Source organism: Aquila chrysaetos, chromosome 13 (genome assembly GCF_900496995.4).
Source record: "Aquila chrysaetos chrysaetos chromosome 13, bAquChr1.4, whole genome shotgun sequence".
NCBI lineage: Eukaryota > Metazoa > Chordata > Aves > Accipitriformes > Accipitridae > Aquila > Aquila chrysaetos.
This window is the reverse complement of record NC_044016.1, coordinates 27,499,439-27,516,554: the sequence shown is the minus strand read 5'-3', so window position 1 is coordinate 27,516,554 and position 17,116 is coordinate 27,499,439. Positions and strand designations below refer to the sequence as shown.

At 37.7% G+C, this 17,116-nt stretch overlaps 1 protein-coding gene across 3 annotated transcripts in view; it reads right to left on the bottom strand.

The window, feature by feature from the left end:
• The window catches only part of PLD5 (phospholipase D family member 5), a 191,876-nt gene that overhangs the window by 108,674 nt on the left and 66,086 nt on the right, over window positions 1-17,116 (bottom strand). For 2 of the 3 annotated variants that reach the window (XM_030035622.1, XM_030035623.1), the window contains exon 2: window positions 5,254-5,390. In XM_030035622.1, the coding sequence (XP_029891482.1) occupies window positions 5,254-5,390 (137 nt within the window). Of the gene's footprint in view, window positions 1-5,246; window positions 5,394-17,116 lie in introns of those variants that run through there. The other variant, XM_030035624.1, reaches the window with a different exon arrangement.

The following is a 17,116-nucleotide window of genomic DNA, read 5'->3' as shown; positions in this document are numbered from 1 at the left end:
TGCCTAAGTATCACCACCTACTTGCTACAGGGCAGAATTAGTCAAAGCCTCCCTGCAATCACCAAGTGAACTAAATAGCTTTGCCATTCATGTCACAGAGCAAAGCAAATTCCTCCAACACAAATCCAAAGACAAAAGAACAAGTGCCTTCATTATGTATTACTGTGAGGACAAGAGAAATGATCAAAATCGAAAAATTGTGTCACTGGAACAGAATGCAAGACAGAATCCGCCTTGAATACACACAAAAAGCAAGAAAATCCTCCAATTATCATCAGTGAAAGGCAAAAACTGCAAATTCCTCCCCGCCCCCCCCAAACTCCGACCAAAACATTATGACAACAGTTTTAGTACACCCTAAACATGGGAACCATGGAAAGTAGCTACCATTGCTTCCTTTTCCACCTTGCTGTTCCTTAGCCCCTCTCAAGAGACAGGGCCAAACCCACAGCCAGAGGCAGGAGCTATGCCAGCTGCTACTACCTCTTCAGTGGATATTGGGAAAAAACAGTGAGACAAGGATAATTAAGGGCATGTGCAAGCTCTGTAGGAACCCTAGCATGACTATCTGCAGCAACAAGCAGGAGAAGAGGTATATTGAACAACTGAAGTTACTGGTAATAAATCAAAACGACCTTGGTTCAAACACTTCAGATAACAGAGACCAACTCTTAACAGTTGCAATTTCTTCAGTTTTCCATATTGCCATTTTTAGAGTTTACCAGCCAGTTCCAACAAAGCAAAGTAAGTCTTAACTGGCATTACGTCAGAGGCTAGCCAAGATTTATTCACAAGAGATCAGCCATTAAAAAGTACTATTTTCAAATTACAATAATCTAATTTTATAGATGCAGTGTCTAATGGATGCACAGCATGACAGGCAAAATTCCCAGACTGCTAGGCATATCCTCTTAACCAGTCTCATCCATCAGGGCTGCCTAACAACATTAATGTGGAAGTCTCAAGAGAATTATTTGTACCCCATACCAAGCACAAACTGCAAAAACTCAACTTTTCACAGTCATTACTACTTTTTTTATTCCTTAAATGTCAATCAGTTGGCATTCCTTTTAATAGGAAGGGTCAAAAGCCATTTGTGTTTTTTAAGTCCAGCATTCTGAAATCGAATTTTATGGAACAAAGCCAAGAGTGCAAAGTGAAAAGCTGCCTCTTAGCAGATCTAGTCCAGTTGTAAAAAAATAAAATAAAAAGTCTACTTTCAGTCAGCCAGTCTGTCCACATATAATTCACAGTAAGAAAGTTATACGGGACAGTGTAAATAAGTACAAACAGCATTATTTAATCTAAACCAATAGTTTTCCAGACAGTAGAGTTCAGATTCTGATTTCAATTCTGAAGCCAGAATTTGTCTGCCTGATAAATTTTACAGGCCTTCCTCCATCTCCCCCCAGCTCTTTATTTGAATTGCAAGGTATGTATCAGTAGAATACACAGTAATTTTTACAGTGGTGGTTGGTAATTAATCTGGTAAGTACGTTTATTTGCCATAATATTTATCCTCAATTATTAGGGTGGGGTTTAAATTCTTTTAAATTGCCTATTTTTATTTTTGGATTACAACATGCAAAGCAGGCTAAAAAAAAATAAAAATCTGAGTTTCTGTATCTACACGTCAAAAGACAAAAAAATTCATTTCAGTCATTTCTTAGTTAAATCTCAATTATTCAAGTTCCTCTTGAATGTTATTGAATATCAGGTTCCTCTGTCTGTGTAACAAACAGAATAGGAAATGGTTTGTAGCCTACAGCAAACTGACTTCATGTTGTGGCAGTCACAAATGACCTGTAAGGCAAGATGCATTTCAGTTCTCAATCATAGGCTGAGTTTTTCAACAAGAAGCTCAAAGATTACAAATTATAATTCACAATTTTAGTTTCAAACATATTTTTATTTCTTTAAAAAATGCTGTTTCCTATGCATCCTTTTTGACAGGTGGCAACAGTCCCTTCAACAATTGGTGAAGACATGCAAAAAAGCCAGCCTTTCCACTTCCCTGACTTGTTTATGTTACAAAGCCTCCATGAGAAATAAATACATCAGTAAAGAGGAAGGGCTTTTCGGCAACATGTGCAGTAAGTATTCCTTATGTAACAATAGTCCAAGGAGTGTCCAGAAGAGGAACCTCATGTTGAATTACAAGAAGCAGATCAGAAAGGCTGCATTTGTATTCATGAACAACAATACAATCACAACAACAAAAAAGGATGAAGCCTTTACTGGAAAATACGGCTTACAACATACCTCAACAATTCCTGTCTCAGGCTACAAAAAGCTCTAGACTTCTAAAATTGTCTTCCTTTTTTACTTTTTCTTTCTCTCTCTCTCTCTTTTAAAAATTCTCACTTGCTATTTTTTGGCACAAGCTCCAAAAATTTCTGGCCAAAGAACTATTCTAGACCACAGCTCTATTTCAGACATATTTTTCTTTAAAATAAAAAGACAGAAATGAAATTGATTTTCAGAAGATGAAAGCCTTTAACAAACCATCAGTGAAGTCCTTCTCAAATTGATAGCATCCATTCCCATCAAGCTTCTGCACAAATTCGATCAATTAAAAACAAAAAAAAATTCTAGGATCATATATGTAAACTTGTATTTGACAATCTTTACATCTAAAACAAGAAAAAAAAAAAACCCAAACCAAAAAACAAAATGGACCATCTATTACCATTCTGTCTCAGAACATCCTGCAAACATAAGCACCTGTTCCTGAATTTCAGTGAAAGTACTCACACAGCAGAAATATAAGAATTCAATAATTCTTGTCTTACTTATTAAAAGTGCTTATCCCAAGTACTAAATATATGCCACAGGCAGCAATTGATCTTACAGCACTTCAGTTAAGTCTGCAATATATTTAACACATAAAGGAGCCCAGTTTCATCATGTAGAGAAGGATTCAATGTTAGCAGGTAGCAGCTGCCAGTACTTGGATACTGTTATTAGAAATGGTTTAGGCAGTTTATACACACAGCATTGATGTGCCTTCTGGTTCAGGCATTAGTAGCTAGATCACGCACTTGAATTGCTCTGTGAAAGGCACCTTAAAATAGAGCTGGGGTCTGAGATCACTTTTATCACTGTAAATGCAGAGCAGTTTCATTGACTCTTCTGTTTAAAGTCAATGTGCTGGATTTACTCCCAGACTCCTCTAGCACAGTCCAGGAGAGACAAGAGTGACACACGCCAACCAACAAAAAACTGAGCAAAGGTGAGTATTCTTTGGAAAGGCAGATTGGTGTAACCCATACAAAGAGACAAAAGCAATTAATCTCTTACACATGGAAGAATTAACATCCCGGTTTTCCGTAGCACTGTACATCACTCCCACTCTGAATTTGTTTCCGTTTGAAGAATACAAAGTGAAGAAGATTAAGTTCTTCCTTGGCTAGGCCTATGCAGCTACCCAGAACAAAATGGGAGCCATTAGTTGATACAACTAAGAGGAGAACATGGTGCAGTAGTTGTTGTGTGTCTTGAAGTCGTGTGCAGCACATTAAAGCCAATGAGCAGAAAGACTTTCCCCTCATCTGACCTAGTTCTGTCAAAGATTCACACATGGAGATAGTGGGTGTAGAGGTGACACATGCAGTATCTTTAAAAATTTTGGAAGGCAGCAACTCACAGTGAAGAATACCCAAGACCTTGATGGGGAAAGGAAAGCTAGCTGAACTCTCGAAAATGCAGACAAGATATTAGAAGGCTGCCCAGAACTGTAGGCATACAAGAAAGTGAACAGCTAGGGCCAAGCCAACTTTCAAATCAAAACAATGCTGGAAAAAAGGTGCCAGAAGGATGGTTGGTTTCAGGACAAAGCTACGTGATGCTGCAGATATGTCCTATTTGAAAGGAGCTACAAATTTAAGAACCTTCTCCCTCCCCCCTCCCCCCACCCCTTTTTTTTCAAGCAGCATGTAAAAAATTTTGTAAAAATCCAGTATAACTGCAAAAACATAATCCAGTTTGCTGGACTGTGAATTGCTGCTGACTGTACTGTGACAGGTGCAGCACAGAAAGGCACTGTCCCCAAACATTTTTCACACAAAATCAACAAATAGTAGCAGAAATAAGGAGAAAAAGCTCAAAGAAACATTAATTCTTCATTAAATTATTCTAAAAAGTACATATAAATTATCTCTAACTCACTGTATACCCAGCCATTAGTAGCTGGATAGATTCTGTACAGAGTGGAACTGGTTGCCCAGGAAGGCTGTGGAGTCCATGCCTGGAGGTATGCAAAGCCCGACTGTGCACATCTCTGAGCAACCTGCTGTAGCTGTCCCTGCTCTGAGCAGGGGAATAGACTGGAGGATGCCCAGCGGGTCCTTCCCACTCCAGCAATTCCCTGATCAGATTAAAATGGAGTTCTGATAAGTTACTTAAGGATGACTGTTTTTCCACAACATGAATCAGAGGGGGTGCTCTATACACAAGTTAAAGCCTTGAAAAGAAGCAGAATACAATTGTGAATGAAGTCTACAAGTGTTAAATCAGCTCTACTGGAGGACAGAAGAGGACCCTGGACAATACCATGCAGGAAAAGCATTGGTCATCGCTGATGAACAGATTAATGGAGGAACCTGACAGTAAGGAGCAACAAAATGAAATTCAGTCTGGAAATGAAAGGCCCCAAAAAATCTAATCACCTACTTAAATCTAAAGTTAAAAGATATACACAACTGTGGCAGGTGTCCAATGTAAACCTTAATCCAACATAGCCAACATGCCAGTCTTTCTGACCGTATCACTAATTTTCTTCACAGTTCCTAGGCAAGTCCCTGTATCTATTAGGGGAATGCAACAAACAGGAATATATAAAAGGTCCCCCTATATAAAAGGGACTGCAGTCTTAGGTCAAAAGTGATCACTGACCTTCTTGGAGAAAGAAAAAAAAACTCTTGATGAAAGACAGACATGACAGATTGGGAACTATGTGAGCCAGCTCAGTACTCGTTTACTGAAATTTAATGGGCTTTGACCCAGGCTTACAAAATAACTGAACTAACACAAGGGTCTTGCTCAAAACATACCACCAAAAATAACTTCAAAATGTACTTTATTTTGTCAAACCAACCTCCAACACCAGAAATTCAAAACAAGAACCCATTTCTTCCTCTGTTACCTACTCTTCCCAATTACACCACAGGACTATGGTAATTACTACATGCCATTATATAACATATATATGTCCTTGTCCACCCCAAAAGAGAAGTTTTGTTTGTTACCTCTTACCGACAGTTATTTTGACAGTTCTTTTCTGAGAGTCCATCCTCATCTTCTCCCATAATATCCACTGCCGAAAATATCAGTGCAACCAGAATTGCAAAGCAGCATACCAGTGCAAAGATCACAATGCATCTTTGCTGGGACTGAAAGAGATTAAGATTAAAAAAGTTTTAATGGCATGAGCACATTCCAGTCAATGACCTGAGACTCTAAAACTTTTACATGAGAACTAAAATTCTTTGAAGATCTTACTGCCATAGCTGTCAACATGAAACACACCTCAGGATGAAAACACTCTCAAAACTGTCCTTCAGGTATCACCTTGAGATGTATTTTAAATCCCTCAGACATTGTTAAATAATTCATGTCACAAATAATATTCATAATTTAAACTGTTTTCTGTTTGTACCACAAGGAAAGCACTATGCATTAAAATAAAGATTCTTACATTAAGTACGTATTTTCTGATTGCGCCTCACAGGTAAAGTACACACTTAGGATAGCACTCAAAAGGCTTGAGAGTTTTGTTGTGTTTGGCTGAAATAAAACATGTCATTGCAAGATGACTGAAGAGCAAAGTCTTTTTTTATTGCTACACAAAGTAACTGACATTGTTACTATGATTGTCACAGCAACTGAGACACTTTGGCAAGTCCTTGGCCCACAGTACTTACAAGGAAAATAAATGCACAGATGATAGACGGGATTCAAGGAAACAATGGGAGACTGTTGCTCAGTATGATAGGCAATGCCCTCTGCATCTCAGATTAAATATTAAAACATGGCATAGCACTACCTTATTCTACAATATGAAATCCTGCAGTACTAAATCAGATACAACTGTGTACAGCCCTAGATAAATGTGAAACTTCCTAAAGACAATGTCCTGACATGCAACTTACATAGCTGCATGAATGTAAAGTATATTTTATTCTAAAACCAAAAGTCCAAACAAATATAATTTGTATTTTTCTACTGAAAACCACACATATATAAAAAAGTAAAAGTCTAACTTCTGCTGCCATAGTTATTTTCTTAATTTTCATTATTGCCCTGTAATTAAAATGTCACATAAAGAAAATAAAGGAATGGGAAAGTGGGAAAGTATATGGGAAAGCAGGAAAAGTGTAAGGGAAAGAAGCAATGTTATGCTTGCTGCTGAAAACCAACTTCATAGTATTTCCATTGTTCCTGATATTTTGTTTAAGAGGTAATAAGTTTCAGAGCAATAAGAACTTTTTCCCGTATGCATAAAGAAAAGGTCTGACATATTTATTTTCAAAATAAGCTTCCAAAACTTCCAAACTAGTGCACATCCCAGAAGAAACAAACTCATGCACCTCAGAACAAATCAGATACAAGCATTTTATTTCAGTCTGTGAAAATCTAAAACACAGAAGCAACTTCTTCAGACAAACAGAAACAAGTTTCCTGAAATTTAGTGAGAAATTTATCATTTTACCTAACAGTTACACTGAATATGCTGCTTAGGTTATATGCATATTAGTCACTTTTATACACTTCAAATATACATTTAAATCTGTGTTTTCTAATATATCACCTAAAATGTTACAGGAATGCAGCATAGGAAAATCTTCAACCATTTACAAAGTCTACTTCCAAAATAAATAAAAGTTGGACCTTTTTTTCTGCTGCTAGGTATAATCACAGCAACATATGAAAAGAATTAGAAATGACAGCATTTGGGTGCCCAGAACTAAGGCTGCAGTCAGACGCACAGTAGGATTTAAGAGAAAAATGTTAAAACATTGCCTCGTACTACTGGCAAGAAAAACTAAGAAGTGCCAAAGATAAAGAGGTATTCAGATCTGGAACACTGCTTTATGCCATTTATTCATCAGCATGGCTCACACTCTTGCTAAGATGACCATTGTCTCATGCAGGTTTTTATACTTCTGTAAGTGTATTTGCAGAAACTGTTTGATGCAGCTTCTTCCAAGCACTGAGTATATCACCATGGCAGCAAGATAGCAAAGCTGCTCCCATACCAGTGAGCCAAACAGACCCAGGGCTCATTCTCTAGCCCCTAAGAGCCGGGGACGTGACCCAGCACGGCTTCCAACACAAGCGTTCTTTTTCCTCCCAGGCCAGGATAACTGCAGCCATTCCACTCACTGGGAACAGTCCTGAGTCCATATTTTGGGCAAATTTGTAACATCAAGCATCCTAGCTACCACACAGTATAAATGACTTCATACTGTTGCTCCAGGGAATAACTCCCATCTTCTTGCTGTGTCGCCATGCAAGCAGCAGAACAACTACAGAGAGTTGCAGGGTCACTGGACCAACAGGGACCACGGTAGCCTTCAAGGCTGGGCCAACACACATGAAGACAGCAGGAGATGTTTCATTAAAAGGAGTCCACAATACCTCTATCACACACGTCATAAAGCAGCAGTAAAAACCTTTTAACCAGCTTAAAATTTAAAGGCCCAAAGCTGTATAAAATCTACAGTGTATCAAAAATGATACAGTATCACAAGAAGGAGGGATTAAAAAAAGCAAAAAAAAAAAAAAAAAAAAAAAGCAGGTGCAACAGTTGCCTTAAGTTCCTTCAATACCAGGAAATTTTATGGTAGCAATTTCTACGTGGTTATGTTCAAGGAACACAGGAAGGGGAGGCCAAAATAATTCTGAATGGATCCTCCTAATCTAGCTTTAAGTCCCATTCCACATAAATCTGGGGAACATAGTCAAGGCTTCTTGACTTCTGTGTTGTAGTCGAAATTTGTATAAAGTTTAAATCCCTGTTCTTTCAGTTCAGCATGTGTACAGCTTGTCAGGCTCTGCAGTTTGCATACTTCTCACTATGAGTAGCACAAAGTAAGTACCACTAGTAAGACCACTGCTATTCTACCAGCACTAAAGACAGAACTGCATAAATTTAATTTACTGCTCTTATTTACACAGATCCTTTATATTATGCATTTTTCTTTACAATTATAACAGATAGTTATTTCACTTTTTCCTAAGTACCAGCTTAACAGTATGGTTACAAGCAGTGTAGTAGTATACCTTTTAAATCCACACGCACAAAAAAGAAGAATCTTATAAAACTGTGACAATAGTATTTTTTCTTTGAATTAAGGATAACACAAAATATTAAATAAAACAAAGTAAAAATTCCAAGTTTGCAATTATCCTATCCCTACATTTTTTGTCACAGGTCTGAAAGGTCAGGTAAAGACCATTTTTAAAAAAAGTAGGATTTTGTACGGTTTCACAGTTCATCTTGAAATTACTCCTGCTGAGTGGTGATTTTTTTTATTGCTTTTTAATCTATATATTACAACAGTATTTAATATTTGAATATTGCTTAGATTCAAATTGATGTTTATATTAGAAAACAAACAATAAAAATAGCTACTGGCAGCAAACAAGTCCTCTGAGCCCTTCTTTTGACAATGGTAATAAATCTTAATTTTCATGCACTAATGCCATACTGCAGGCAATTTTCTAATAAGCTTTTTCTAATGAAAATAGATTAGAACAGACCATGTCACTGTTCTATTATACCATCCCTGTGTGCCCGTGTGTGTGCATGTGCCAGTAATAGCAGGCATCTTGAAAGAATTCAAAATACAAGAGCTCACGCCATAGACAGGCTAGAAGGAGTCTGTTAGATTTGCTCTTCAGACTCTTACGTCGGTGGGCTTGGGCAGACTGCTTGCTTGACGCTGTGTTGTTGCATATCCTGTTGGCGACTGGGATCCCTCAGAGCTTAGCCAACCTATCGTTCTGCTTCCTTCAGTAAGTGCTGCCCTGCTTTCAGCTGAGATAGAGTTAATTGTCTTCCTAGCAGCTGGTATAGTGTTACATTTTTGAGTTAGGTATGAGAAGAATGTTGATAACACACTGATGTTTTCAGTTGTTGCTACGTAATGTTTAGTCTAAAGTCAAGGATTTTTCAGCTTCTCATGCCCAGCCAGCAAGAAGGCTGGAGGGGCACAAGAAATTGGGACGGGACACAGCCAGGGCAGCTGACCCAAACTGGCCAACAGGGTATTCCATACCATGTGACATCATGCCCAGTATATAAACTGGGGGGAGTGGGGCTGGGGGGATCGCTGCTCGGGGACTAACTGGGTATCCGTTGGTGGGTGGTGAGCAATTGCATTGTGCATCACTTGTATATTCCAATCCTTTTATTATTACTATTATCATTTTATTAGTGTTATCATTATCATTATTAGTTTCTTCTTTTCTGTTCTATTAAACCGTTCTTACCTCAGCCCACGAGTTTTACTTCTTTTACCGATTCTCTCCCCATCCCACTGCGTGGGGGAGAAATGACTGAGTGGCTGCATGGTGCTTAGTTGCTGGCTGGCGTTAAACTGCTACAGTGCCTAAAAATCCTCTGTGTTTAAGCTTTCAGTCTTCAACACTTAATTATGGAACACAGGGTTGGGAAGGATCTCTAAAGCTTATGTAGTCCAGCTGTCCATATACATGGTTAATTTATACCAATATTACTTCTAACAGATATTTGTCTAACCTGTCCCTAAAAACCTCTGGATGAAAGAGATCCTACAGTCTCTTCAGGCAACTAATCCCATGCGTTAGTACCTTATTGATGCCTAACTTAAGCGTCTTATGCTGCTATATACTTTTTTTTCCTTCCCATGCTTGCTGAAAATGGAGAACACAGCATTTCATTCTTTCCTGCTGCAGTCTCTTACATATTTGAAGACTGCTAGAGGTGCTAAAAGACCTGGGCTCAGAGAATCTACTGGCTTGACTGGACCTGTCAGAGGACAACCATGGCTGAGATTTCACTCTTAACAGTGGGGAAATCTCTCTGCTGTAAGCCCAGAAATTCTGTTGTATGAGAGAAAGATTTCTTCAGAGCTAATGGAGAATTGGGAAAGAAACTCCTGCAGGAAAAAGGACTATCAAAAATGCTGCTATTTTCCATTTCATGAGCAAAATGCGTTTCTTTCACCTGCCTCCTCTAGCTTAAATAATACCTATGTTAAAACAAATCCACTGCATTTACTAAAACAAAGCATGGTATTTTTCATGCTGTTATACCCCTAGGTAGAGAGTGAGAAAAAGAGCAAAAGCTGCACAATGGGTATGCAGTACAGTACTATTCACTAGATTTTAATATGAGAAGACCCTATCTGTTTGTTTATTATTAAGAAAAAGGATAGTCTATGTCAGTTAATGTTGCATCAGAGCCTGTGATACCCAAGCAGAATTGAAAATGAGAGAAAGAAAAAGGCCTCCGTCTTTACTGCACTCCTGTTGCTCAAAAGCTGTTAAGAACACTTCAATGGCCCATAAAGCTTTCGGTTTCTTCACAAACAATAGGTATTTCTGCAACACACTAGATTTAATCAGGAATTTACTTTCCCTCAATACAGCACAAAAATGTTCTTCTTTCCCCAAACAGGAGCCATGAAATTGTAATGCTGCATCCACTGAGAAAACTGAGCACATAACAACAAAACACATCATGGCTTTGAACTATTGCTTCATTTTTATACCTATTTAAAGAATAAAGGAGGTAATTTTTATACAGCATACTAATACAGAGTTCATATCTGCTTGTCAGAACCACAGAGGCTCTAAGAGGTAGGTTTTCACATTTTCTGTCATATCAGTAGTCTGCTCTTCCCTGCAACATGTCTGAACACCAGTGTGAGAACAAAAGCACTCATCTTCAACATGAGCAACCTGTTCAACAGCTCTTAAAATTCTGCTTACGAGTGGGGTTTTATGGCCTCCTACAGTACATTTGCCAAAGATAGCAAGAAACTGGACTTCAAGAATTAGCAATCACTCTTGGATTAACCTTGGTTCTTGAAATCATAATGTGTGTTTATTAGAGAAAAACATTATCAGAAAGACTGTTTTCCATTAATCTGGAATCCACACACAGTAATAATCTTCATTGCAGCCTTAAATCTCCCAGCTAGCATGACCTAATACCAATTAACACTTAAGCTCCTATTAAACAAAAATAGGAAGGAACTAATCCAAGAGTGCTAAGGTAAACTAAATGTGTTTAAATTGGCTGGGCCCAGTGAGCTTCATCCTTGGATATTTAAGGTACTGGTTGAGGCTAACACAGAACTTTTAGCACGTACCTCTGAAAACTCATGAGCATGAGTGAAGTATCAGAAGATTGGAAAAAGCAAAAGTGTTACCTATATTTAAGAAAAAAAACTGGGCAGGCAATAGAAGCTAGGAAATAATAAACTCTTATTTTAACTTCAATCTCTAGAAAATACTTGAACAAGTAAGCTATTATACGTAAACACCTAGAAGATAAGAAATTTTGTCAGAAAAATGTCACATCAATCAATTTTGATTTCCATCTTTCCTAGTCACAAGCCCTGTTATCCTGCTGGAGAAGCTGAAAATAACATATACTTTGATCTTTAATAAAAACTTTCTTAGAAACCACAGAAACTATATCCAGATTATTATAGGAGAGGTGTAAAGCTGGTTGGAATATCATGCTCATTTTAAAAATGGGAGGACATTTTAGAAAAGATTCAGAGGATACTGCTGCATATCTGTTTTTGTTCATGTCTTCATTAACAATCTAAATTATGGACTAGAAAGGAAATGTGCTTATTAAGTTTTCAATCAAAACCAAAGCAGCGCAAATTGAAAGCATGCTGGAAGACTAGATTAAAATTTCAAAATGTTCTTGGCAATTTAGGGGGTATGTTGAGAAAAATAGGTTAAAATTCAATTAAGGAAAAGAGCTACCAGCAGGTAGGAGCAATCAGTTGCACAGATACAGGAACTGAGAAACCATTAGGAAAAAGGATAATCAAAATGATTAAGAGGCTGGAGCAGATGCTTTAGGAAGACAGACCAAAAAAGGGTAGGAGTCCATAGTTTGGAAAGGAGAAAAAATATGACCAAGGGGTACAAAATCATCTCAAGAGCACGAGGCATAGTGAAGGCAAAATTATTATTCACCAAGTACCACAATACCAGAAACAGGGGAACTTTATTGAAGCTTGTAGGAGTTAAGTTTAAAAAAGATAAAGTACTTTTTAATGAAGTGGATATTGAGAGTCTGGAATTTGTTGCCACAGGAGGCTGTGAAAACAAACAGCAGCAGCAGGTTTAGAAAGAGATTAGACAAAGCCTTAGAAAACATGTCCAGAGAAAACAGGCAGGGATGTGTTCTCTAACAGAAATGATGGGGCACATGCCATTGCCACTGTTAGACACATAGTACAGGATTAAATATGGCCTGGGTCTGAGCTGTAGAATATATCTTCTACACTCCTAAATAGTTTCCATTTTCCACAGAAGGACCCATGAGTTGTAGCAGAGTACAACCCGAACATGAATCAATCATGTCACAGTGTTGTGTTGACTTACGTCTCTACATCCTGCTATAATGTTTGTATTGCATACAAGGCAAAAATAATCCTTACCCTCTACTTCAAGTTGGCATATTTTGTTCACCTTTCAAGAGTGCATAGAGACAGTTTAGAGAAAAATCAACAATAAATATTTAGTCCTACAGTTACCTACAGAAAAAAAGAGAATCAAGAGTTAATTCTCCAAACAACATTCTTTAACTTCTGTGCAACTTTCTAAGCAAACAAGGCATATGAAGTCACACTGTCTGCTCAGTTTCTTTTGAATCTGTATTTGAAAGAAAGATTTATAGAAATGTAATTCTCTCAGACATTTTACAAAATCCAGTATGTAGGTAGACTGGACTGAGAAAGACCCAAATTAGTGCCTCTAAGGAGGGAAAGATGGTCCAAAGTTTTGCCTTCCAGCACACACACAGCTCGGCACCACGCAGCCTCATGGAGAGAGGGATGGGAGGAATCACTGCCGTGGTCATATACAGAGGGGTTGTGCGTCCTGAGCATGCACCCTCAGCGAAGCAGCTGTGTTGGTTTCACTGCTCGCTGAGCAAACGTTTGATCCAACAGGTCAGGCATATAACACTTGGACAGACATGTTACTATAAATAGAAAACCAATAAACTACTTTGGAAGAAATCCAAGGCTTTAGAGGTTACATATCTGAATCCCCTTCACACAAAGTGCTATATGACAGAAAGCTATTAACATTCAGAATATGAGCTCTATAAGAAAAAAGGGTTTCCAGCACATGACCAACTAACCTCTAATGCATTTTGTTGACCAGAACTGGCATAAGAGAAGGAATGAAAAGCCTGAATACATTTAAGTGTTCACATGCCATTTTCCCAAAACTGGGCCCTGACTTCTCAACATGATACATGGACTCAGTCTTCAGCATAACGTAAGACAGTATTATAGTTTGGCAATGCCAAAAGAAGGCCATTGTCTACCTTCAAAATAACAGTCTACTCAAATCCAGCGTCTCCAGTAAAGAAAAAAGGGAAAAACAAAAAAAGTATTGAATAATCTGAACTTGGCCTGAACAACCAATTCAGAATACTACTAATACCTCATTAGTAAAAACCACCGTAAATACGATTTCTATATCCCGATATCTCTTCACCCATCTTTAAACCTGGACCCTCTAAGTAAGGACTCTTACCACAGCTAGCATTAGACCCATTAATCCTCCAGGGATTTTGCAAGTAAAAAGTGCTGGGCTAGAGAAAGCTATAATTGATTTCTTTTTGGATCAGCACTTCGCCATATAATAAAAAGACAAAATACCTTTAGAAAAACCAAACCAAACAAAAAAACCCAAACCCAAACACCAGGACTGATGGCAAGAATATTAGATTAACATTTTGGGGTAACCCAAGAAAGAGAGGTCTTAAAGTACACTGAAGGGAAGGGTGGAGGGAAGAAAATAAATAAGAAGGGGGGGGGGGATATGTCCAATATGCCCCCCCCCCCCCCCCCCCCAACAACAGAAGTCCATGGGTCACAAAAGAAGAGCTGGAAAAAGGAAGGAAGCAGAAAGGTAAGTAAGAATGAACGAAAACAAAATAATAAAAGATAGAAGCAAGAGGTAGAAAGAAAAACTGAGAAAACTGGATATAAATATAAAATTAAAAAGATATAAAAAGATATAAGAAAAAAGGTTACAATTTCAGATTAGCACTTGAGAGTCTACAAACTAGAACACTGCAGCTAAAAATAGTGTTACTAGCATGTATTCACGTACAGTGCTCAACTTTATATATTAGATCTGTTACGTACAGATAAGGGACCTTCTATATACAACTTTAGTTCACAAATATAATTAAAAACTGAACTCAGCCCTCTTCAGAAATCCAGTGAAACAGAGCCAATAATGACTGAGCAAACAAACATTTAAAGGTCTATTATTTCTCATCAGGAACTGGATCTTGTAATGCTGCATTTTGAGAAAGAATGAAATTAATAAATACATCAAGATGCAAGCTATTTAATATATTGCAGAACAGTCCATTTAAAATCAGTTATAACCATCAGAGGACAGCTGGCTGGGGGAATCTAGCAGATGATACAAAGACTGGCCTATAGTTTACAAGCCCAGGTGTCAGCAGGCACTGTGGTTGTCCGATTGCTAGCAGAAAACGCTCTTTGCAATTTTAGACCCTTTATGTACCACTCTGGAGTCTACAGCATAGCAGCAGTCCAAGCAGTTAGAAAGCTCCAAGTAGTAGCCCTACATCTCTCCACATCTAGTTTAAATTTGACGTTGATAGTCTTAACTCCTAATGGAAAACTAGACTGAAATACCACAGTCTCTACAAATCAGAATCTTCTGCAGGCACTGAACATGAAACTGCAGTAACTTGCCATATTGCATCTGCCTCTAGCCAGAAATTCTTGTTTTCATAATCAACAGAAAAAAAAAAAAGTCTACATTACTATTAACTTTTCCACGCTTGTTTGCATTCATCATAATCCCAATTTTCTACTAACCCTTACCCATGAATTTCTTAAATCTCTTCTGGAATTAACTGTTCATTGTACACTTTCAAATTTTAATCTAAAGATTAATCATGTTTCTACTAAAGTGAAATGGAACATTTCAAATTATAAAAAAGGGGGAAAATATACTTTTATTCTTAGTTGCTGGTGAAACATGCTCAAAACTTTTCCCCTTAAACATTTCAGACTCATTTTTAAACATCTCGCCAAGAAGGGAAGGACATCCCACATCTGAAGTACTTGAAGTCATGCATTTAACAGGCCTAACACACATTTCAGATTTTATTTCCATTTGGTCACCTTTGAACACCAAATGAGCTGGAGTGCTGAAGTGTCAATTTGGCTACAATGACTCCAGAGCGAATCCATCCCACTCCACCGGATCAGTCTAATACACATTGCTCTGGCAGCACAATTCTGCCCCAAACTAGGCAGGACTGCGGTAACTACAGGACACCTTTAGCTCTTCAGGTAAGGCTCCTAAAGGAGCAAAATATACCAGCAATAAAGGTTCTAAATTCTAACATCAACTCTGTATTAAGGCACATTCCAGCCTAAGGACAATCTGTTGAGATGGCAACATCCAGCAGAACACTTTAACAGTCTGAATCCAGGACAAGAAGCATTTGGGACAGAGGACAGAATGGGGTGTGCTCTGGCTAACTATAGTATTTAGCATTGCAACACAAAGAATTTGAGGCTGCCTGACAGAGGGGATCAGAAAAATGTTTGGCAGCTATTTTGTGTGCACGCAATAAACAAACTTTTACATGCAAAGGACCTTTTAAGAGAAAATGCAGTAAGCCTAACAATGTCAGTGCAAGTATATCCATGACAGATTATTCCATATCACTTTGGCATCCAAAAAGCACCTAAATGCCTTTCTGGGTCTTACCCATATCTGTGCCATGTTCCCTGAAATCAGTGAGCATTTGGAATGTAGATTCTGGTTCCAGAACAGTTATTAAATGTATAATTTTTTTGTGTGTGTATATATATTCTTAATTATGTATATTTATACACACAGACACTCCATATATATAATAATGACTGTTAACAGCCAACACAAATCTGTTTCTAAATCACAAGGAAAAATCAGTAATATGTTAGATTCAGTTATATATGTTTATTTGCGAAGGCAGACCAGACTATATGCAGATGAATACACTGATTTCATACTTGTGATCTCTAATTTAAAAACAGTAATGCCTCTGTGAGTTTTAAAAGTAACTATAATTTACTTTAGTACTTTGGTAACTGAAAAAAAAAAAAAATACTGGTGACACACTCAGTTAAGTAACCTAAAACTTGCTGACAGCACAGCATCAACTACAAAAATCATATTTCTTTCAAGAAACTGTTTTATCTAATAATGCTGCTAATAAGGCTTTAAGATAAACTAAATGAAATTTGAAAGTCATGAGGAAAATTTTTTCCCAGTAGTTGCATATGTCATTTTTAGCACATTAAATGATCATATGTATAGTCAGCTCAAGCTTCTTGGACACAGCCTTTCATTGTTTTTCCAAGATTCTTCTTTTAAAAGGAGACAAGACCCCCCCAAAAAAAAAAAAAAGGAAATTGTGGCTATGGGCATATAAATGCCACCAGGGAGGCTGTTAGACACAAATTTGAACTCAAGTGCAGTTCTGCAGCATAACAAACTCACCACTCTGCCTGGAGCATGTTTTTTTCTTAGGCAGATTAACAAGGCAAAAGACATTACCTTAAACTTTTTCCACTGAGGTTGAAGCATTTCATCCTGCAATTGGGACAGGGTAAGAGTGTGTGTGCCATCAATTACAGCAACATCACATTAAGTCCTGATAAAGCAATCATTCTACAATCAAAGGCAGGTGGTGCAACTGAACCCAGAGGTACTAACTTAGTTTGTTAGATGAATCACAAATTGCCAGTTTTGCTTTCATAAAGTGTAAAAAGCAAATTAAGAACATTTCAATTTTTTTTTTTAAAAGAGTTTCCTTTTACTCATTCTG